The sequence below is a fragment of the Akebia trifoliata genome, chromosome 1, assembly GCF_017979445.1.
Source record: "Akebia trifoliata isolate Shusen 1 chromosome 1, ASM1797944v1, whole genome shotgun sequence".
Classification (NCBI taxonomy): domain Eukaryota; kingdom Viridiplantae; phylum Streptophyta; class Magnoliopsida; order Ranunculales; family Lardizabalaceae; genus Akebia; species Akebia trifoliata.
This window is the reverse complement of record NC_141375.1, coordinates 6176959-6200968: the sequence shown is the minus strand read 5'-3', so window position 1 is coordinate 6200968 and position 24010 is coordinate 6176959. Positions and strand designations below refer to the sequence as shown.

General features: G+C 37.3%; 1 protein-coding gene across 1 annotated transcript; it reads right to left on the bottom strand.

The window, feature by feature from the left end:
• Positions 1-11: 11 nt before the first annotated feature.
• LOC147410554 (DEAD-box ATP-dependent RNA helicase 20) lies at positions 12-23527 on the bottom strand. Its single transcript, XM_086436708.1, has 10 exons — positions 23349-23527; positions 22987-23252; positions 11987-12166; positions 11719-11880; positions 11467-11621; positions 3686-3778; positions 3087-3172; positions 2418-2644; positions 981-1217; positions 12-313 (listed from the first exon to the last, which is right to left on the bottom strand). Exons 1-10 carry the CDS (start codon positions 23402-23404, stop codon positions 258-260), a joined length of 1518 nt encoding a protein of 505 aa, XP_086292834.1. The 5' UTR covers positions 23405-23527; the 3' UTR covers positions 12-257.
• Positions 23528-24010: the final 483 nt, after the last annotated feature.

Genomic DNA, 24010 nt, shown 5'->3' with positions numbered 1-24010 from the left:
TGTCTTTCGGGTACATAACCTGCAGAACAATTGCAATGGCATTTGCTGTTTTCTTGTGAAAAGCATCTGTTGTGGCGTTAGCAAACATAACGACACGATAATCAATTAAATTATCCTTCACAAGATCAGCTTCACGATTAGTTCAACTAATCAATACCAAAAATACAAGCCCCAGTGATTATAATTGTAGGGATCAAACTCTTTTTTTCTCTGTTTACAGGGGACATTATGTTCCCCTCATATTGATCTATTATTAGCTATCGAGGACGACCACCACTGTAACTCCTTCCACGATCACGAAAGCCCCCATGACCTATTTGACAATAAGTAGAACCATTTAATTATAGGCAATTAGAAATAAATAAATGACGGCAAGCAGCCAGAGCTTAAAAAATGGGTCAGATTCAGCTTTGGATCTGAGTATATCCATATTCAGATCCAAATGTCTTTATCTGGATCCGACTTGGATCCTACTAGATAAACCATATCCAAATCATTTTGACTTCATTTAATCTGGATCTGACCTGACCGAATTGTTTGATTCGGGTAAATTTTGGACAGCTCAACATTTTTTCTTCTATATTTGCTTGTCAATTGCTATATTATTCTATTTTATCATTATAATCATTTTATTTTATATTATAGTAGAAAATTATATTTTGAAAAAACCTAAAAAATATATAATTTTCAAAGCAATATATAATTCAGATCTAGGCGGATATATGGTTGGATCCGTATCCAACTCAGACCATGGGACATCAAACCATATTCAACCCATTTTTTTATTCGGATCTACTCCAAGGATCCAAACCCACTAAATTCAGTTTTTGGATCACTTGGATTTCAGATAAATTCAGATCCATTTTCTGCCCCCTACAAGAAGCATAAAATATATTATCGAGAGAGAGAGAGAGAGAGAGAGAGAGAGAGGAAAGGGGGGGGGGGTGATCACAGAATGTACTTTGCTAGGATCGACTAACCTGATAGGGGAGGAGGAGGTGCACCACGCCCCATTGCTGCCAGTTCAGGACTGACCTTCTGTCCAGCTTCCTCAAGGATGCTAATAAGTTCCTTTGCAAATCTGGCATTTGCAGCTGTAAAGAAAGTATATGCAGTTCCTTTGGCCCCAGCCCTACCTGTTCGACCAATGCGGTGGACGTAATCTTCAAGAGATCCCGGAAAATCATAGTTGATCACATATTTCACATCCTTCACATCTGTCACCACCACCACAAAATTAAAAGAATGAGCCATGCATTTTTTACCCTGACGTTGAGAAATCTATCCAAAAAGGGAAAAAAAAAAAAGAGACACCATTGTATGAAAAATTGGCAATGTCGGACACTTGTGTCATACTCCCAAATTGTAAAACATGCCAATAATTCCTTTCGAACTAATCTTAATTTATTATCTTGTTTTCAGCTACAATTAGTCCATTGTTTATGGCAAGGTTTGAAATTTACTGTTATGATCATGTAATGGTCCATCTGTGAGGCATTATTCCTTCATAACACTAGCACAACGGCATTATCTGTGTGGGACACACAAATAGTATGAATTTTTTTTTTAAATGATGTGCTTCCAAATAAAAATGTTGACATCATGTTTGAAATTTGAATTTCGAAAATAGAAGTATACATCCTATTCAAAAGAAAACCCAACAAATAGGATTCATGGGCTCGTCATTATATTTTAAATAACTGAGAATAAAGTATTTTATTTGTGTATAATTAAAGAATGTAATGGATGGTGTGATGGTATATCTTATGAAGTATGGTCACGTCATCAGCTCTTCCAAATGCCTTCTTTCTATACCGTATACTTAAATTAATTAACTATTTCAAAATATACATATTATTAAGGAATAGAGTAGACTACATATGTGATCATCTGTTGGTTTGTTATGTGTCTATGTCTAGGACATATCCATATCTGATAGTGTCGCACAAGTCTCAGTGAGAAACAGAATGAGGTCGTATGAGGACATATTATCAATGCATTATGATCCTTATGGGTACTGTCAACTGTGTATGAGACAAACTTGCTCCCATAGGTCCTGGAATATGGGGACACAACTGCATGTATTGCTTTAATATTTTAAGAGAGCTTCTATTGCCACATCAATTTTTACTAAGAGCATCCCAAATTTGTACAAAAATCTTCTTTGATATCATATGAATTGGGGTGCTCTTAGTAAAAGTTGGTGTGGCAATAGAATGTCTCTATTTAATATGAAAATATAACATTACCATTTCCCTTTCTCAAAAATTATACTAATAAATATATTTCTGAACATATAATATTGAAGATGGATCGACCATGTCCAACAAGATGTTTCATGCCCATAATACACATGTATCATAGAACGATTTTGAAGGATCCTAGTTTCATACACCATGCATGCACTGTATACGTACCCAAACCACGTGCTGCAACATCTGTTGCAGTCATTATTGGACTCTTTCCAGCTTTGAACTCCGAAAGGACCCAATCCCTCTCAGCTTGACTCTTATCACCATGAATTGAGAGGGCAGGCCAACCGTCCATGCGAAGCTGCCTTGTTATCTGGTCGCAACCCTTTTTGGTGTCCATAAATATCAGAATTCGACTACCATCCATGATATCTTCTAATAGCTTCACCAATCTATATTTATAAACACAAATCAGAACCAATCCAATAATTATCACAGAAAAACAGAGAGAGCTGCTACTGGCACCCCAACTTTTACTTATTACACCCCAATTAAAAAATAAAGAAAATAAGTAAGTAGTTGAGAGTAGTAAAACTTGGGGTGCCAATAGAAGCTCTCTATTTTTTGGGTTTAAGATTTTACATGAGCCCAATCATAATTGCAAACAACTGAAATTGTTTGAACAAGTGTTATAATGTTTTGTAATGTTAAGATAATAATTTGAGCCCAACCTTTGTATTGTTTGAATGGTGTGTTTTATCTTTAATTGGGGTGTGATAAATAATTTAAGAAATTGGGTTGTATTAAGTAAAAGTTGGGGTGCCTATAGCAGCTCTCAAAATGTAACAAAAAATAATAATAATGATCATCAAAGAAATTTACATTCAGCCTTACTTGTTATATTTCTGATTCTCCGAAACAATATCCACATGTTGGCGAATTGCATGGTTAGCTTTCAAGTCTATGGAACCAATGACCACCTAGACCAAGTGAAAAGAGAAGCTAATTAATTCATTTTATAGCAAAGGGACTCAGGACATAATACGCCTGAAAGAGTCCACCACATACTTCTAAGTAGGGCTGTCAATGAATCAGGTCTGGATTGGATCGGGGTCAATTTGGTACCAATGCAATAAGGATCAGATGGGATCCGGAACTGATCCGATAAGTATCGGATCTCAATTTTAAGATCCAGAACTGATCCATTAACAATTGGATCGGGCCAATCCCGAATTTATATACAAAATCTAAATTAACTTTATATATCTCAATGAATATTTAATATAATTTATACACTTTCTAACATAATATTGTACGTGGTCCTTATCGGGTTGGGTCATGGTTGATCCATATCCGATGCAATAAGATATCGGATCAGATCCTTATTGGAATCCAAAACATCGATCCAGACCCAAAGTTTCGGAATGGATCGGATTTCAGGTCTGATCTGATCCATTGACAAACCTACTTCCAAGGCTGACAGAACAGCTTACCTTGTATGGATTGTATAGAAACTGCCTCGCAAGTTTTTCAACCTCCTTGGGCCAGGTAGCACTCCAATACAGGGTTTGACGGTCTGGGCGAATCTGCATGGCAAAAAAGATGTTGAACAACAACCCAAAATATTCCGAACCTAGCCTCCAAAGCAGAAAAGCTAACAACTAATACTGAAAATCAGGTTTATATGTCAAAGATAACGAGGTTTGTGCCTGTTTTGATGTTTTTTGTCTAGGCAGAAAAAGTAGCCAATGAGAATCCAACATTTAGGCTCGGTAAACCTCCATAAAATTTAATTTGCTTTCTGGGTTCTGATTGACTATAAAAATTCATTTTTCAAAAGAAAACTATTAAAACCATTCCAGAACCAGAGCAATTCTCCAAATCTTCTCTTGCACAAGACAAACCACTTGGCTTATAGTGACATAACATACAATAATTTTGAGAAAAAAAAAACCATAATACAAAGTACTATGTATGCCCCAAAATAGGCTCATATTTCTATACTACATATAAATAACATGTGGGAAATTAGAAAGGTTCGATTCAGTCTTGTAATACATCTTGTATTCTAAAGAACATAAAAGGAAATGAGAAAAGAAAATTTCCAAATGTAACATTCCCTCACATTGGTCAAATAACCGGTAATAAAGACACTAAGTAGCGAAGACCTTTTGTCCCAAACATAAAAATGATAACGAAAAAAGAAAAAACTTTGATGGGCATGGGCACAAAACATACACAGAGGGAAACAAATTTAAAGAAAATACACTTTTCTCTTCAACTCTCCCTCGAACTGAGCATCAGGAACTAAATGGTCATCTTTCCATGAAGGGTATAGAAAAGTGATTGCATGACAAGTTTACATGAACACAAATCGGATCCATTGATGGTATACTAACAGCTTCTGGAAGGTCTTAACCATTAACCCATAAATGACCTCATAATGAAGTTATATAATATTATCTACTTGTGACTACCATGTTTCTAATACATTTAATTTTGTTCTAGCCAATTTGAGTCCAATCAATTCCTTAAAATGCTTGAAAGGAAAACAGGAGAATCCTAGTGAACTAATATTGGATTGAAGACTTAAGCTAACGGAAGTTCAATCTATTGACTGTTGAGTTATCTGCCTCCGCTCCCGAGAGTCACGTGGTCACGTATCATGCTCTAGTTCGACCCATGACCCTCTTATATTCATAGTTGCGCCTTCTTCATCAGATTGGTATTTTGGGGTAAATGGTTTATCAACATGGTATCAGACCCCTAGGTTCATATAAGTCAAGGGTTCGAGTCTCCTCGAAGAAATTTCACCCTTACGGGTGAGGCAGAGTGTTGTATTATCTGCCTCCACTCTAGGGTGTCATGGGCTCACGTATTGTGCCCCAGTTTGACTCGTGACCCTCTTACATTCATAGTTGTGCCTTCCCCATCAGATCGGTCTTTTGGAGTAAATGGTTTATCAGCACAAACTTTCATTGGCATCCCTTCATTCTAACATTCAAGGGATTTTATTTGTGGGATTGTGATTGCTTTTAGGATTTTGACTAAAATTACGCATTAGTCTTTCTTTATCATATGTGATTGCATGAGCTGAGATTTATGTTTGAATTATTTATTTGATTAATCTTGGTCTCAAACACATGATTTTAGGTTAGGCATCACCTTCATGCATCAGATTTTGTATCAGAGTTTAGGTCTAACATAGGATTTTTTATTGCCACACATTTACTATAGGAATCATATAGATTATCTTGTCCATTGCACGGATTTTAGGACACCATTGAGTTTTAGGTTGCATATGTCCACTCGTAGTGTTAAAAGTGATCACCTCGAGATGGATTTCACTGAGCTTACCCGAGCAGCAGTAGCCCTTTCTAACCCTATGGCTCAAAATACCACCGAGATCAATGCTCACTTTAGAGTGTGCCTTATTGAATGAACATGAGCCTTAAATGACATTGAGTTCCCTATTAGAGGTCCAGGTTTAGGTCGAGGTAACTACATCCACCGCAGCATGGTGAGTTTCGAGATCCTTATGACCTTGATGAAAGAGTCATGTGCACTATTAATATTGAGGCACCAAACTTTGATGGTCTGTTGGACCGAAAAGCCTTTTTTGACTGGTTATTGGACATGGACCACTATTTTGAGTGGTATGAGATGTTTGAAGGTCGTAGAATAAAGTTTGCCAAGATAATATTGGTAGGCCAAGCCCAACTCTTATTGGACCAATGTTGAGAGTAGGATTAAGTAATTAGAGGGGTATCCCATCACCCATTGAACCGAGATGAAAGAGAAATGGAAGGAGAAATAACTCTATCCTACAAGAACTTATGTTGGACCAATGGCAAACTATTCGACAAAGTCCATGTCTCTTGCTGATTACAACGCTAAATTTAATGAGTACATGATGAGATGCAATCTAAGGGAGGACCCCTGTTTGACCATTTCTAAGTTTAGAATGGGCCTTTGTTCTGAGCGCCAAAAAGAGCTCATTCCCCATGTCATTAGCAACTTAGATCATGCCTTCCAGATGGCTCAGGAGTAAGAGCAATATCTAAAATCGTAACTTTCCAACTGTTTTGACTCTCATAGTCGTGATTCACGACCCATTGCTTCCGCAACATCTACCTTTGAGAGTCAACAACCTAGTGATCAAACCAACACTACTTCCTTTGAGAGTCAACAACCTAGTGATCAAACCAACACTACTTCCAATGTCAAAAATGACAAAAGAAAAGCAATATTTGGTAAGAGTCCCCGAGGGAATAACAAGGACCAATGCTAGAAGTGTTAGGGATTTTGACACTATGGCTACCAATGCCCCACAAAGGGATCAATGAAAAATTTATCGATTGAGGGCACTGAGGAAGACAATATGAGATTGGAGCAAGTGATGACGAGTGCGAATGTGGTCAAGAGAACACTCTAGCTTGCATTATGATAACATCATGGCATCTTGAGGGTAGTGAAACACCGCAGTCGCAATTTCTTCACATTACCATTGTGAAAGAACTTGAGGATGAGACTGATGAAAAAATTAAGAATGAATTCATGAATGATCATGAACCTAGAAAGCATATAGGCCTCATCCCCATATTAGGTGAACATAAGCATTCTAAGTCCATACATTCACTTCCACACCATTTGCATGACCTGCATTTTAAGATCAAGAATGGAATCAACATGAGCAATTAGTTGATTCATTCCATAAATGCAAAGATTTTCTAGTGGATTTTTACTTGTTGATTCCTATAAAACTTGAACAAGCCCTACAAAGAGAACCTTCTGAGACATTGAGTAAAAGGGGTCCCAATGCATATGTTTTGGACTTTTCGTCAGATAGGGGAGTCATTCCATTATTTAGTGTGGAGAATCCTGTTTCTCCTCAAGGTCCTACAACTATACCCAATGGACCCTAGCATGACCATTACATTCACCCATAGTTATAACTGACTACAGCCTTGAGTCACTAATGACGGATCATGATCCTGATATTCACCTATGGAAACAATCCTTGACCTACCTAGTCTTACCAAATCCATACATAACCTCACCAATGATCCCTTGTATCCACCAGAGCAGCATTCCCGTTCTATACCTCTTATCCCATCCTTTTCATGTACCAAAACAGAGATAGATAATACCTTGGATGATCACATGGTTCACACCAGACATGAGGATATTAGAGATATAACTTTCATGGTTCGAGGATGCATGTTTGGACTTGGCTTGCATTGAAGACCCCACCTTGGGATGATTCAGAGCTAGAATACTCCATGTTTATGACACTAGGAAGACCCCACATCGGGAAGATATATATGGGTTGCTATTAGAGCATAGAAGACCCCATGGGCATAACATCATGAAGACTCCCCATTGGAAATACGTCTATGGGTAGCATGCATTCACTAGAGGCGAACTTTCTCATCCAGGGAGAGTTGATGAGGGCATCTGATATCATGGGCTTCCATTGAGCCATGAGTTAGATTTTATATTTTATTTACTTGTATGTTTAGAAGGGTCTTTTATTAGTGATTAAGGTTAGTATTTAAACTTAGTTTTATATTTTCTTAGCTGTGGTCATAATATATATGTTTGGGGGCAATTTGGTAACTTTATAATTTCTTTCTAATGAGTTTTCATAGGCTGAAAATTGAATAGAGATACAGGATTGGGACATAGATGGTATTTTGGTTTTGTTACATTTAAGTTTTATTCTTAACCATTAGATCTTGTTATATGAATTGAATGGTTCAGATTAAGGTTTTGAGTTTTATATAAATAGTTGTAAAGGCCTTACTCTAGATTTTAACGATTATGAGCTTTTGAATAAAGATTTACGGGTTTCTCTTAGAGAAACTCTCCTTGGTGTGAAGCCTGATTGCCTTGGTGTCAAGCCAAGAATTCAATCAACAACCTTCGTTGTGATTCCAAGTTAAGAGATCACCTGTCTCTTCTCTATCTCTATCTCATCTTCATCTTCATCTTTTGTTTTATATTTTCTATTTTGGAGAAAATCCAATCACAAACATTTCAGCCAAACCTTTTCTTTGTTGTTTCTACCATAACTGAACATCCCAATCTGATTTTGTTTACTGTTGAAGAAATCTCAAATTCGCAAAACCCCATTGCAGTCCAAAATTTCAGCCATTAAAACATCTCAACTACCCTATTTTCCTATCCTAGACTTTGTTGTCCCAACTGCAATCCCTATATAACTTTACCTACCGTTCCAATCATCCAGTTACCCCATACCAATATATGCCTACTGCCCCAACTTTAAACCCTATTTTTTCTTAATTTTGACCCGTCCTTCTTACCCTATAACACAATTAAAGTGGAACGCAACCGATAATAAAAATTACTATAATTTTATTTCACCAGTGGCGAAATCTTCCAAGTCAAGGAGAATTGATAGGGACATCAAATCTTAAAGAGTAGATTTTAATGTTTATTTAGATTTCTGTTTTAGGACTTTATTTTAGTGTTGAGGATGAGTATGGAGGTTATTTTCATGTTTTATTAGCCTATGATGTTAGTATAAGTGTTTAGGGGCAATTTAATAACTTTATATTGATTTTTAATGAGGTTTCATAAGCCAAAAATTCAAGGGAAAAAAAGTTACAGGATTGGGACATAGATGGTATTTTTACTTTTGTTTTATTTAAGTTATTTTAAGTTCATTTACAATCATTGGATCTCTTTATTTTAATTGGATGGTTGAGATTAGATTTAAAGTTTAGAAAACATTATAAGTACTTGCCTCTTGCTGTAATTTTCAGAAATGATGAATAAAATTGAGATTGAAGCTTTGATATTCCCATTGATGGTGTGGTGTGAAACCATTTTGGAGTGAGTCCAATATCTCTTTCTTCTTCAAATATCTATTTTTCTTTTTTCATTCTTTTAATTTTCTTGAAATCTTGAATCCATCAAGAATCATGTTCTTGATTTTCTATTAATCCTTTGTTCTTGATTTTCTTGATTATTGATTCTTGAAATCCCTTTCTTGATTCTTGAAACCTACAAACCTCATTTTGTTTTACTCTTAATCCTTCTCCACTTTCTTTAACTCTTACTTCGTTAATCTCCTAAACTAAATCTACCCTATACTCAAATACCCTAAATCCCCAATTTCCTTACCAAAACCATTTTCTTACATTGAGAATTGAGATTGTGGTCATACTTACCCAAAATTCAAAAATCAAATTCTATTTTCTTATCTCCCCTAATCCAAACATCCTCAATCATGTAATTTCAAAATATTATAATTGGAAACGCTTTGCAATTGTCTCCCAAATCCTTAATCCTTAACCCAATCCCCAACCAGATTTTCCTAAACCCCCTATTTTTCCAAAATCAAATTTCATTTTCTTATCTCCCCTCATCGTCCTGCATCACCAATCAATCCCTAACCTAAGCCTACCCATTTCCTAAGCCTTAAACCAAGCCTATAACCTTTAAAATAAATATTTATTCTCTTAGAAGGTTGCTCATTTTTAATTTTATTTTATAAATCTAAATTAACATTTCACCATTTTCAAACACATTAGCTAATTTGAGTCCAATCCATTCCTTGAAATGCTTGAAGGAAAACAAGAGAATTCCATTGAACTAGTCTTGGATCTAGCAGAAGTTCAATCTTCCTTTGACATCCCTTCATTCTACACTCAAGGGATTTTATTTGTCGGATTGTGATTGCTTTTAGGAATTGGACTAAAATTACCTATTAATCTTTCTTTATCATGTGATTGTATGAGCTGAGATTTATGTTTGAATTGTTTATTTGATTTAATCTTGGTCTCAGACACAATTTTAGGTTGGACATCACTGTCCTGCATCAACTAGTAGTGAATCAATTAATCATATTCTCATTCATCACACATTCACTCAAAGTATTTGATCCCACTTTATTCGTCTTTTTGGTATTGATGAGATCTTTCCTCAAACGGTTGGCAGTTCGGGTCTTTTTCTTTCGCGCAAAGAGAATTTTATGGAGATTCACCCCATTCATGGTTTGTTGGGGTCTTTGGAAAGAAAAACATGGAAGTCTTTGGCAAGTAGATTCTTCGGATTAGAGAGGTAGCATTCAGCATTTTAGGCCTCATTTTGTTGTCTTTTTTATGAATTCAAGTCATTTTTTAAGGGATTTATGTTTAGGTGGGAGCTTGTGTGTCGGGAAGACATTTACTTCTGTTTTTTTGTTTCCTTTTGCAGCTTTTTGTTGTTTATCTAAGTTGTTCTCCTCAACCTCCTTTTAGGTTATTTCTCCAAGAGTAATATAATTTTATACTTATCGAAAGAAATACTTATTATGCAATTCAAATTTACTTCTTGTCATGTTTATATAGGATGAAACAACATATATTCCTATCTTTATCTTTTGGAACACCTAAAATCCTACACTTGATTAATTAGTACGAAACGACAATGAACTCCTCATGAACACAATATCTTCAATTCGGGAAAAAGCAATAACCAACAGGTTGTATTAGTGTATATACCAATGCATCCATGTCAAAGTAATAGAGTTCACCATGAATACTCCATAATATAAATCCTCATCCTAATCTTATTCTTCCATAATATAAATGTGAAGGGTTATTCCCTTTTGTGTAATATGTATCAAAACCAAAAAGAGAGACACGGGAAGTTGAGGAGATCTAGCAAAGGAAGAAAGCAAAAAAGAAAGAAGAGATTCATAGAAACATGCTCCAACCTAAGAGTAAAATATTCAAAAAAAGAGGGCCCTAAAATCATTAAAAGAAAAGCGAGGCCTAAAATGCCAATTATGACTTCAAGGGCCGGCTGGATAATTATGAAAGATTCTTAGTCATGTGTACTGCTGGTTACAGAAAACATTTTCCTTTTGGGAGGACATACATGACTTAAAAGATTCTTAGTCACACATAACAAATAAAACTACCACGAGAATCACATCTCAGGATCCTCTTGGAGCCCTTCAGAAACTAGTTACTTGACCTAGTTATACAAATACTATTAAAGTTCATTGCAGAACCAAGGTTTATAAGTGAGTAATTAATCATATGGTACTTTCTATTGGGATGGTCATCTCGACCTCCCCTTTCTTTTAATAAATTAATTTTAACTATCAAAAAAAATATATATTTGTAGTTCTCATTGAATTACTGATATCATTTGGAAAAAAAAAAACCAATAATATCAAGCCCCTACACTTGAAACACATCCCACCAAAGCAAGTACAATGAAGGCATATTTTCTATTCAATAGGGTAAGAGAATCATACCTGAGCAACAATTTTACTTATCTGAGGTTCAAAACCCATATCTAGCATTCGATCTGCCTCATCCAAAACAAGGTAAGTAACCCTACGCAAGTTGGTATGATGGGATTCTAACATATCAATCAGCCTTCCAGGTGTAGCAATAACAATTTCAACACCTAAACCAGAAAAAATAATAATAAATCAATCAATCAATTTGCATCATAAGCTAACCAATTAATGAAAATTCCACTATATATTAGAAACCCCACGTACCTTTCTGAAGATCACGAACTTGAGGTCCCTTGGGAACCCCACCATATATACATGTATTCTTGATCCTTGATGAAGCCCCAAACTTAGCGGCTTCTTGTTGTATCTGAACAGCAAGTTCACGAGTTGGGGCTAACACTAAAACAATAGGACCATCTCCAGGAGCTAGAAATACACACGGGACATCAAAATGTATCGGCATAGAAGATAACAGAAAGACATAGAACAAGGATTCCTAAATATATGAATTACAAGGAATCAACTTGTATACCTAAAATTGGCTGAGCATTAACGTGGACGATTGCAGGAAGTAGATAGGCAATTGTCTTTCCTGAACCTGTTTCAGCGATACCAATGAGATCACGACCCTTTAAAGCCATTGGCCATCCTTGAGCTTGAATAGGGGTTGGCTCAACAAAGCCAGCTTTCAGAACTTCTTGCATGACATAATCTGCAATCAAGAAAGTTATGTTGTAACAACAGGTCTCTTCAAAAAAATATAGAGAGGTTGAGACCAAATCTATATGCAAAACAATAAAAGTAAAAAAGGCGAATGAAACGTTTGTGACCGTTGATAGCACGACCTTGGGTTCAAAACCCACCTTCACCTACTAAATATGAACCACTAATCCGCTTGCTTATAAGAAATTTACAACAAAAAAAAAAGAAAAACAAGCCACATTGCGCCTTTCTTTCACCCTTCGTAGTGCATGTTGATATTTCTATGGAATCCCACTTGGCAACAAGTGACGACACCTTAGCGGCCTTTTGGCACTAATTAGCAATCTCAGCACACTCCAATTCTTATCTTGGCTCCCCAATGTGTGCCCTCTCATTTAAGTGCCCTAACGTAATTTTGTTCTATTATCCAAGACAGATCAATCGAGATTCGATGAGGCCATAAGGAGACACCCTGTTAGGAACTGCTGAGCTTGGCATCATCCCCGATAAGCATCTGACAAAGACATACAGTGATAAGATTGGAGCAACTGGGCTGCTATAACATTGAGCCACCAACCAAAATGACAGTGCAGGCAATGACAACAAAGCTGGCAGCGTATGTCAAACCATGGCCAGTGCCACGAGGGGTCAGTATGACCCCATCCAATGGAGTGATATGGCTAAGGGAGCCTAGTCAACCTTTTCCTACAAAGGCGATATTGTCTATTGCAAGGTATTCTGGTAATTTATCCTTTTTGTTTGCTTGTCTCAATAAATATGGGGTCCTAAAGCAAGAATAATCATCATTGTACTTCATGTTGCATCCTATTGCATCAAGGCACCAAGACAAGAGCCACTGTGTATAAAGCTGGCCAAGGGTCCAGGAGGCGTGCCATGTGTATGGCCTTGGGTTGTCACCATGGGCACCATCAAGATGTGCAAAGTAGGATGCAAGAAAACTCACTGTCTGACCGAGGATGACTCTCACAACGCACAAAAAAGAGAATCAATCCTTGCGTATCAAAGGGGGCCCACAATTGTTGATCAACCAGACAAATGGCATGTGTGCCCAAAAGAACTAACCCTAGCATCCTTCTTCAATGAGGTATAACTCCTATTAACACACTTTGCCAGCACAACCTTCAAATACATACATATATATTGACAGTCAACTGCTATGCAGATGCCTTAGTGACTTTGATGCCAAAACTCATATTTGAAGGAGAACAAAAGAACCTCATTATCATTAAAGGACAACACCATGTACATGGCGAGGAATCCTATAGAGGACCAATTCCTTCCACTAGACACTCATAGCACAACATTAAGAGAAATCCAACCTTTCATTCGTTACAATGGGTGTTGTACCACCATGCTTCAAATGGCATCTAGGCCACTTGCTTGGGGCACCATAACAGCAAATAAGTGAAACAACTACATGTAGATTATTACACATGATCATTGAAAGTCGTGTTATACAGGTGTGTCCAATGTCTAGGATACGTCTGACTTAATATGGCAATGCATCCATAGAATCTCTAGCAATTAAGCCCAAAGAGTCAAACACCCCCTCATCAAGCAAAGGTCAATAATGTCGATGGCATGGTCAACTTGCACAATCAAACCTTTGAGATGGTACTCTACAAGAGGCAAATAGAGGCCCTCAATCTACAAAAGTGGGACAAGATTCACACTACAAGACAGTTTTCTATATGAAAGAAATTATCAAAGTACTTTATTAAGATCAGGGCTACAACTCGGATGGGTTGGAATCAACTCAAGCCCAACCCACACTTGACAAACACCAACTCATTGTTATCAGATATAGTTCTTTTGTATTTATGTTTATGTCATGCTCTTTTTCGTCATTTCCTATTTATCATGTAACTTATATAAATAGGATTGAAGAACAAACAAAAAATTAATTTTTTTTAAAATTTCTTTTTCTCTTCTTTCTTTCTTTATCTTCTCTAAACCCTAGGTCACTTCTTACATGGTATCAGAGCTTTAGTGACGACTGAAGATCAAAGAGAGTTCAGCAAGGTTCGATCTCCACCTTTCTACAGCCCTAGGGCTATCGCCCACCTTCCTAGGGTTGTCGCCAGCCACAACAGCCATCTAGGACAGTCGTACCACTTCAGCCATTCATCTAGGGCTGCCACACATCAATAGCCACCCTCTAAGGGTTGTCGCACCATTTTAGCCACCTCCTAGGGCTGTGGTCAACCACCTAGGGTTGTCATACCTCCTACAGACCATCCTAGGTGCATTGCTTCCCTTCAAAACCTTTTCCAAGTTCTTCATCCAATCTTCTAGGGTTTTGTGGATCTCCGTCGAGTCATTCTTTATACTTGATTGGCTATTATAGCCTATGTCATGGTTGTAATAGCTTTCAACGTGAGTCATTTTTTTTTTTTTTTAGCATTCTTATGTTCTGAGTAGTTCATTAGTATTTCCAAGTAATCTCCACGTGATCTGGATTTTCTGTGAGTATTTTATTTCTTCGAAGTCATGTCAAAAGTAACTTTAGGACAATCTACCAACAGTGGGTTTAGATCCTCATAAGTTAGAGATGAAAATCCAAACCTCCAGATCGCCATAATCAAACTCGATGGCACAAATTACCTAAAGTGGGCCCAGTCTGCGAAACTAGCCATCCATGGAAGACGAATGGCGGGCCATTTGAATGGGAAGAGAAAGAACCTAATATCTTAAATCCAAAGTATTGGAAATAATCTAGTTATTTTAGCTCTAGTTGTTATTTAGATATAGTTTTTATTTAGCTCTTATTTATTTCTAGTTTGTAATGGTATTTTTGTCTTTTTACTTTTTTACTAATATAAATTCCTGTCAAGCTTTCACAAAGAGACTTGACAATTATCTTTCTACAATTCTTCTTGGTATCAGAGCCTAGAGGACTCATTAACCTCCTTTGGGTTCCCTTCTTTGGTTCTTGGGATCTTGAAGTCTCCTCTCTCCCTTTTTTCTTTTCTTCTTCCTCCCTCCATCAACAACCCTAGATTTTTTAGACCTAATAACCTAATAGGAACTTCGTTAGAAGGTCTCCCCTTCGGAGGCTTTTTCTCTCATCTTCCCTCAATCACATGTTGCGATAGGGATTCTATCAAAATTTTCACATGTTATGATAATTTTTTTTCTGTGTTATGCTTCTACCCTACGATAGGGTTTCTATGTTTCAGTATATTGAGTTGAGGTTTTTTTTACGCGCGTTAGGGTTTATGCCTGCGGATAGCCTGTAGGAGTACTACCTTTTAATTGCAATAAGTTTCTGTGGGCTAGGGTTTCCTGCGACAACAGAATATCTGTTATTTGAGAGTTACGAAAGGTCTATTGGACCTTGTGACTTTCTGCGATTGCAGTATAACTGTTGTGGATTGCTTTCGACTTCTTTGATTACCTGCGTCAACAGAATATCTGTTGTTTGAGAGTTACAAAAGGTCTATTGGACCTTGTGACGATCTGCGATTGCAATATAACTGTTGTAGAGTGTTTACGATTGCAATATAACTGCTATGGACTGCTTGTGATTGTAGTATAACTGCTGTGAAGTGCTTGCGATAGGTCTATGGGACCCTGTGAAGGGTTGCGACAACAGTAGGACTGCTTGTGAGGGCATGCGAGACTTTGCGACAGACTTGTTGATCTGTGACAGTAGTAAAATTGCTATAGATTCCTATTTCGACTGCTAAGAGACTTGCGACAGTGCTGCTGCCCCTTCTACCTATGATTTCTTCCACCTTATTTTAATACTACGTGAGATCTTCCTTCGATCAAAAGTTTTATTGTTGATAGTGCGTTATGACGACAAATCACAAGACCAAGGATTCCAATACAACTCGTGGGACAAATTCCTCAGTCCAGCGTATAACTAATGCCCTACTAGATGGCCAGAATTTTCAATCTTGGCCTCGATCTGTACGACTTTATTTGGGTAGTAAAGGTAAATCTGGATGGCTTTTGGGAACTGTTACTAAACCACCTCTCACTGATCCCAAATTTGAACAGTGGGAGATCGATAACTGCACTATTCTTGAATAGCTATTTAATTCAATGAAGCAGCGGATCTATACAAGGTTTACGTATCACGAAACTGTTTCATCTTTGTGGTTTGCTCTCATTCAGACATATGCTCACTCTACGAATGACTTGAGGATTTATGAGCTTTACCAAGACATTGCCCAGGCTACCCAAAGAGCAAATAGTGTAGTTGATTATTTTGGGTTCCTCCAAACCCGTTGGGAGGAGCTATCTCATTATATGAGTCTATGGTTGAGCTATCTGCAAAAGCAACCGGATTTGTGGTTAAGAGGATTGTGCAATAGCAGATATATTAGTTTCTCATGGGTTTACGTCCTAAGTTTGAAGCACTTTGGACCCAGATCCTTAATACCACTCCTTTACCTCCTTTATTTGAGATATTTGAGATCACTGATAGTGATGAGCGTCGTCGTTGTATTGTTTCCTCTCAAACTCAGGCACCTGGTATTCTCTCTGCTCCTACTACAGATCAGATGGCTTTAGCAGCCAATTCGAATTTCTCCGACGTTCGGATCCCGAGATCAGGGAGTCGTGGTCGTGGCAACCGTGGCCGTGGTAAAGGGAATAGCCTTACTTGCAGTCATTGTGGAAAAACTGGTTTTACTCCACTGATATGGGTTATTGATTCCGGTGCCTTTGATCACATGACCGATAAGTCTAGTCATTTTACCTCTTCTACTTTTCCTACCACTCAAAAGGAGATTCGTCTTGCTGACGGATCTCTTATACCTATCCATAACAAGGGTACCATCCCCTTATCTTCTAAAATTTCACTAGACTCTGTGCTTCATGTCCCTTATCTATCTCTTAATCTTATGTCTGTGAGTAATATTACTAGATCACTAAATTGCTTAGTTACTTTTTTTCCCACTCACTGCATTTTTCAAGATCTGACTTCGAGGAGGATTTTTGGCAAAGGGTATGAGAGGGATGGGATATAATTGTTTGGATCTCAGTCTACTGGTGTTCCGGCTTCTGTGCTTCCTTCCTCTTGGAATCATATGTTTTATCTCAGACTCTAAATTTATGGCATGCTCGCTTAGGACATGCCAATTTTCAACACTGATATCATTTATTTCCTATTTTAAAAACTGCTTGTAGTGGACAAAAATTTCAGTGCTATGTGTGTGAACTTTATAAACACACACGTACTTCTTATATTTCTCGTGTGCATCAAGTTAATAAAATATTTGATCTAATTCATTCTGATGTATGAAGGCCTTCCTCTATTACTGCTTTTAATGGTTATAGATATTATGTTACATTTATTGATAACTATTCTCATTGTACTTAGGTTTATCTGATGCGATTTCGTTTTGAGGTGCTTCCTATTTTTGTCAATTTTTTAAAAATGATTCAAACTCAGTACAATATTACTGTTAAATCTCTTCGATCTGATAATGGGGAGGAATATATATTTGATGGGATTCGCTCTCATCTTCATGAGCATGGTATGTTTTACCAATTGACTTGTCCTTATACTCCTGAGCAGAACGGAGTGGTAGAACGTAAAAAACGCCATCTCATGAACGTTGTTTGATGTCTTCTTCGAGGAATGCATGTTCGTAAGGCATATTGGAATATGGAAGTCCTCACTGCGGCTTATCTTATTAACCGCGTCCCTAGTCATACCTTAGAAGGACAAGTGCCTCTTTATGTCCTTCAACCTAATAGTATACTTTTTCCTATTACACTTCGGGTTTTTGGGTGCACGTGTTTTGTTCAAGACAGGACACCCAATCATACCAAATTGGATGACAAATCCATTCAATGCATTTTCTTCAGTTACTCCTCTATGTCCAAAGGGTATCAGTGTTATGATTCAATTTCTCACCGTATCATACACTCTTTTGATGTTACTTTCTTTGAAAATGTTCCATACTTTCATGCCACATCTACTTTGCAGGATTCATCTCCTATAATGCTGCCATCTCCCATTTTTCCTTCATCTTCGCTGACTCTTAAGGTCTACTCTCGCTCCCCTACACCCTTGCCAACCTCCTCCTTGGATTTAGGTATCGCACCTCCTACCTCCATACATATACATGTTCTTATCCCTTCTATTTTTTATTCTCACTTACCTATTACCCTTCACAAAGGTAAACGAGGGTGTGTTCCTGATCATCCTATTACTCAGTTTGTTTCCCATCAGGGTCTCTCTTCCTCTTATCATGCCTACCTTGTAATCATTGATTTTATTCAAGTCCCTCGATCTATATTAAAGACTTTGAAAGACCCTTAGTGGACTAAAGCTATGACAACTGAGATGGATGCTTTGTAGAAAAATAATACCTGGGAGCTTGTCACTCTCCCAATTGGGGAATGGATTGTTGGTTGTAAATGAGTCTTCACAGTGAAATACCTTGCCGATGGTACTGATGATCAATATAAGGCAGGCCTAGTTGCTAAGGGATTTACACAGACTCCAGGGAAAGATTTTGGTACCACATTTGCTTCTGTCACCAAACTATCTATTGTTCGACTTTTTGTCTTTCTAGCTGCATGTAACTCTTGGCCATTTCACCAACTTGATGTGAAGAACGTCTGTCTGAATGGTGATTTGACTGAGATTATTTATATGGATCTTCCTCCAAGGTTTCGTCTTCAGAGGGAATATTCTAAGAAGGTATGTTGTCTGTTTAAATCTTTATATAGCCTGAAGTAGTCCCTGCGAGCCTGGTTTCAATGGTTTTCTGAGGTTATTTTATCTATAGAATTTTCTAGATGTCACTCAGATCATACTTGCTTTGTTCGTCAAGGAGTGGATGGTCGTTGCATCAGTGTTTTGGTCTATGTGGATGACATTATTGTGACTGGAGATGATGCATAGTAGATTGACAAAGTTAAGGTGCTATTGAGTCATGTTTTTTAGGTTAAGGATTTGGGTCTACTTAAGTACTTCTTGAGGATAAAAGTGGCCCGCTCTCGCCGTGGTATTTTGCTCTCTCAGCGTAAATACACATTGGATCTTCTTCAGGATACCGGGATGCTTAGTTGTCGTCCTGCTTCCTCACCTATGGATCAGAATCATCGTCTTAATGCTGACTCTGGTGATCTTTTATTAGATCCTTCGTCTTATCAGAGACTTGTGGATCGTTTGATTTATCTGACTAATACTAGACCGGACTTGTCCTTTGCGGTTAGTATGGTCAGTTGTTCATGCATACTCTGTGTACTTCTCACCTTGATGTTGTTTATCGTATCTTTCGCTACCTAAAGTCGCGTCCTAATCTTAGGTTTTTCTACTCTTCCACTGCTCAGTCGCATTTGTCTTGTTTTACAGATGCTAATTATGCTGGTTCTCTTACAGATAGGAGATCTACCTCTAGTTTTTATACTTTTTATGGTGACAACCTTATCTCGTGGAAAAATAAGAAACAGAATGTGATTTATTGATCTTTTACTAAAACTGAGTATCGTGCTATGCCTCTAGGCACATGTAAGCTAACTTAGCTTCATTATTTGCTAGCAGAGTTGGGATTTCTTGTCTTAGGTTCGTCTACTTTGTTTTGTGACAATAAGTCTGCTATTATGCTGGTTTCTGACTCAGTCCTTCATGAAAGAACTAAGTATATTGAGGTTGATATTCACTTTCTCAAGGAGAAAATTTGATCTGGTGATCTTCAAACAATCTTTGTACCTTCTTCAAATTAGCTTGCCGACAACCTTACGAAGTCTATTGGTCCGTCTATCACTAATTTTCATCTTGTCAAGCAGGGTTTAGTTGATATATTTGCACCAACTTGAAGGGGAGTATTGGAAATAATCTAATTATTTTAACTCTAGTTGTTATTTAGATATAGTTTTTATTTAGCTCCTATTTATTTCTGATTTCTAAGGGCACTTTTGTCTTTTTACTTTTTTACTAACATAAATTCCTGCCAAGCTCTCACAAAGAGACTTGACAATTATCTTTCTACAATTCTTCTCTAAGTACGAATAAGGGATGCTAAGAACGCCTTGGTTATATCTTGATTGTTGCATTCAATGCAACCTCATATTAGTAGATGATATCTTTTCTTGACGATGGCATAACAAATTTTGGAATCAATGACTCAAACTTATTCTTAGGTTCAGAACAATACTAGAATCTATCAATTGAAACATAATATATCACATCTCAAACAAAAGGAGAAGACATTTGTCATGCTACTTTTCTGAATTGCGTGGCATGTGAGAAGAGCTCGATCACTATTTACACTTCAATTGGGAAAGCTCTAAAGAGTGTGCACAGTTCAACAAACATATTGAGACACATCGTATATTCCAATTTTCCGCCAGTTTGAATCCCGAGATTGAGATGGTTCGAGTTCAGATTCTGAACAGAGATCCTCTACATCCTTTGAACACTATGTACTCTTATGTTCAAAGTGAGGAGAGTCGACACTTGGCTATGGGACAATTGGATATTCATGTTGGTGATAGATCTGTCACAACAACTAGTAGACATGGAGAAGGACAAGCTTCAGGAGTGAAGAAATTTGGTAAATCCACTCGGGCACCCAATAGTAAGAAGAGGGCTAAGTGTGGCCACTGTGGCAAATTTGGGCATATTCGATCAAGTGTTGGGGCTTGATACGTCGTCCTAATTCATTTCAGCCTAAGGGCTGATCTACCTCAGCTCATCACGCGAACATACTAGATAATTCCTTGAGTTCTGAGATACCAGCTCTAGCGATACATGCACATTTTCCCAGGAGGATATTATTCGTTTGATGACTCTATTGGATGGTTCCACTACTACCTCTTCTCTTGCACACATAGGTACCCCTGCTACTACTCATCATGTTTCCTCATCTCAATTCAACTCCTGAATTCTTGATTCAGAAGCTTTAGATAACATGACAGGTATGTCTTCTTTCTTTTAGTTTTATAGCCCCTATTTAAACAAGGACAAAGTCCGTCTAGCTAATGATTCCTCATCATCCATAGCAGGTAAAAAATTCCTCATAGTTTTTCTTTGTCTAATGTTTTACATGTTCCTAATTTCACTACTAATTTTGTGTCTATTAGTAGTGTTACAAAAAATTTAAATTGCAGTGTTACATATTTTACCTCTCATTGTATCTTTCAGGATTTGACAATAAAGATAGTGATTAGCAGTGGTTGTGAAGCAGATAGCTTGTACCTTCTCGACATTCCAATACCTCAGTACATTCCACATGCTCCTGTTTCTCAGAGTAGTAGTAGGGTAGTCAGTAAATCTAGAACAATGTAGTGGCACATTCGGTTGGGTCGTGTTTCTTTTCGATATTTACAACGAATGTTTCCTTCTTTGTTTCAGTCTATATCATTATCAGAGTTACAATGTGAAGTTTGTCAATTGTTAAAGTACTGTCGTTCTTCTGATCCAACAAGTTTAAATAAAAGAATTTCATTTTTATTTTCTCTTGTACATTTTGAGTGCATAGCTACAACGAACCTTCAACCATTGAACTTTATGTTCTCAATTGTAGCCCACATCGCCTTGTTGCTCTTAGGACTTGAACAAAATTCCTACAATGTCCAAAGAAACTTGGGGCTTGGACAATGTACAAAGTAACTTGACAGGAGAGGATTCGAGAGTTTGGGACACTAATAGTAAAGTGTTGTTTTTGATGAAAGACTTCTATAATGACTTAAATAGGAGTGGGGATCCATCCTTCCCCCATGTGGTTGTTTGGGGCCCAAGGGTGCCATCTAAGGTGGCCTTCTTTGTTTGGACAACAGTAAAGGAGAAGATTCTAATAGTCGATCAATTGCGAAAAAGAGATTTTTGTGGCCCGAACCGTTGTTGTGTGTGCTTGATGGAGAAAGGACAGGTAAAGCACCTCTTACTACATTGCCCTTGGCAAAAGAGGTATGGGTGCATTTCTTTTCTTTGTTTAGAGTGGAATCTTGTATGTCGGGAACCGTGAAAGACATTTCTGGGGAATGGATTCAGTTGGAAAATGGGTTTTGTTCTTCCAAAACGTTGATTTGGAGTCTAATTCCGTTCACGATTGCTTGGGGTATTTGGAAGGAAAGGAATGCTAGAACCTTCGAAGGAAAAGAATAGTCTTCTCAAGAACATGTTTGACGATCCTGGGGCTTTTGTTCTTTTGGTGCAAGATCTTTAATCTTTAAGGAGTTCAAAGGCGTGTTCTTCAAAGATTTTTTAATTTGGAGGGCGTTTGTTTGTAATTTGTCAGAGCCCTAGCTCGATGTTTTGTGTTCTTTTTCCTTCTTGTTTCTTTTCTTTTGTTTCTCTTTTTGGTGTAGGTCAACTCGACCTCACTGCTTTGTTCACTTTTTCTTTTTCCTGCTATTAATAATAAAAAAAAATTTAATCAAAATTCATTATCAAGTTCAATGGTGTATAAACTAACTTGGTTAAGTCAATAGTCCATACAAGTCTTATATGTAATGCATCGCAACCATTTGGCTCTTCCGCAACATCTAAATAAATTCCTCTTCTAGTACCATAGGTGCTAATGTATAACATTGACCTTGAAAAAATGGCAAGAACGGTGCATTGCATTGCCACTATGATAAATTTTTCAAGATGGCTCCATTGGTCAAGCAAGATAATGGGTACAACAATCTACCCAATAAAAAGGCTCATACCTAAAAGCACCCAAATTTACATAAAAAAAGATCTATTTCACTTAAAATTGAACTACGACACAGCCACGAAAGAGTCATTCTTCAAAACCCAATTTTCTAAAGACCCAAATACAACCAAAGAAATTAAATTAAATCAAATGAACAATAAAAAAAAGGTGGACATTATTAAGCACTCAAACAACATACCCGGGAACCCAACATCATGAAACTCTGTGACTGGCTTGGGTATATCTTTTCCCTCCACAGTTATCTGTTTCCGGGTTCGATAAGCTTCGACTTCACTCTCGGTCATGGCCGCCACTGAAGGAGACTCGACATAGAAATTCTTCTCGAAGTGAGTTAACCCATCCAAGTCATGCTTCTTTGGCGAGCCAGAACCATTGGATTCTCTCTTACTGGACGACGAATTAAGCCTGCTTCCTCCTTCATATCCACCACTGAAACCCGAATCACTGAAAAAAAGAAGAAGAGGAGAATGAGAAGAAATGTGGATTTTGTAAGAAATTTGAAATTGGGTTTTTTGGGTGGGGAGGGATTGAGGCTGTTACCTTCTTCGGTCTCGGTATGAACCGGGGTCGGCTGAGCGACTGTCGTAGCGGCTCATGTGTTCTTCTTCTCTTCTTCTTCTTTCTTCAGTAGCAGTAATAGATGAGCTCTCGTAAGAAGGATGAGCTTTGTTTGGGTCGAGAGAAATGAAGAGGAAAGAAACTCATTAAAGAAAACAAAGGAGAAAGAAGAAAATCCAGCTCTTTCCATTTGTTTGGCCTAACCATCGAAAAACTTGTAAGTTCGGAGAGGAAAAAAAAAAAAAGAGAGAGGGTATAATTGTAATTTTAATTGCGTTTATTGATCGTTAGCATTGTTTTACTCTCCATTTCTCTCCTATTTTGAGAGAAAAAGAGAGGAACAAACAACTGCCCCATTTTTCTCTTCAAACTTAACAATCCAAACCCACCGAAGCTTTTAGGTTCCTTGCTAGCAATCTCCCATTTAATTCTTAAAAATTTCACGAATTTTTCATTTTTTTTCCAATGAAAGTGTTATTTTTCGAATTTTTCCAATGAAAGTATTATTTCCTGGATTATTGAACTATTGTGAATTATTTATGGATTTTAAGTTAGAAAAGAATAAAACATATTTTTTATGAATTTTTATAAAATTCGATGAAAAAAAAATACTTCTATAACTTGTTGTATGTTGCAAAGTGTAG

Coding starts and splice junctions, on each gene's coding strand:
- LOC147410554 (XM_086436708.1), bottom strand. CDS start 23,404: ATGAGCCGCTACGACAGTCGCTCAGCCGACCCCGGTTCATACCGAGAC. Junction 3,779..11,466: donor TAAGTAAAATTGTTGCTCAG/GTATGATTCTCT, acceptor TTTGCCATGCAG/ATTCGCCCAGACCGTCAAAC. Junction 2,645..3,086: donor GAGAATCAGAAATATAACAA/GTAAGGCTGAAT, acceptor TTATAAATATAG/ATTGGTGAAGCTATTAGAAG.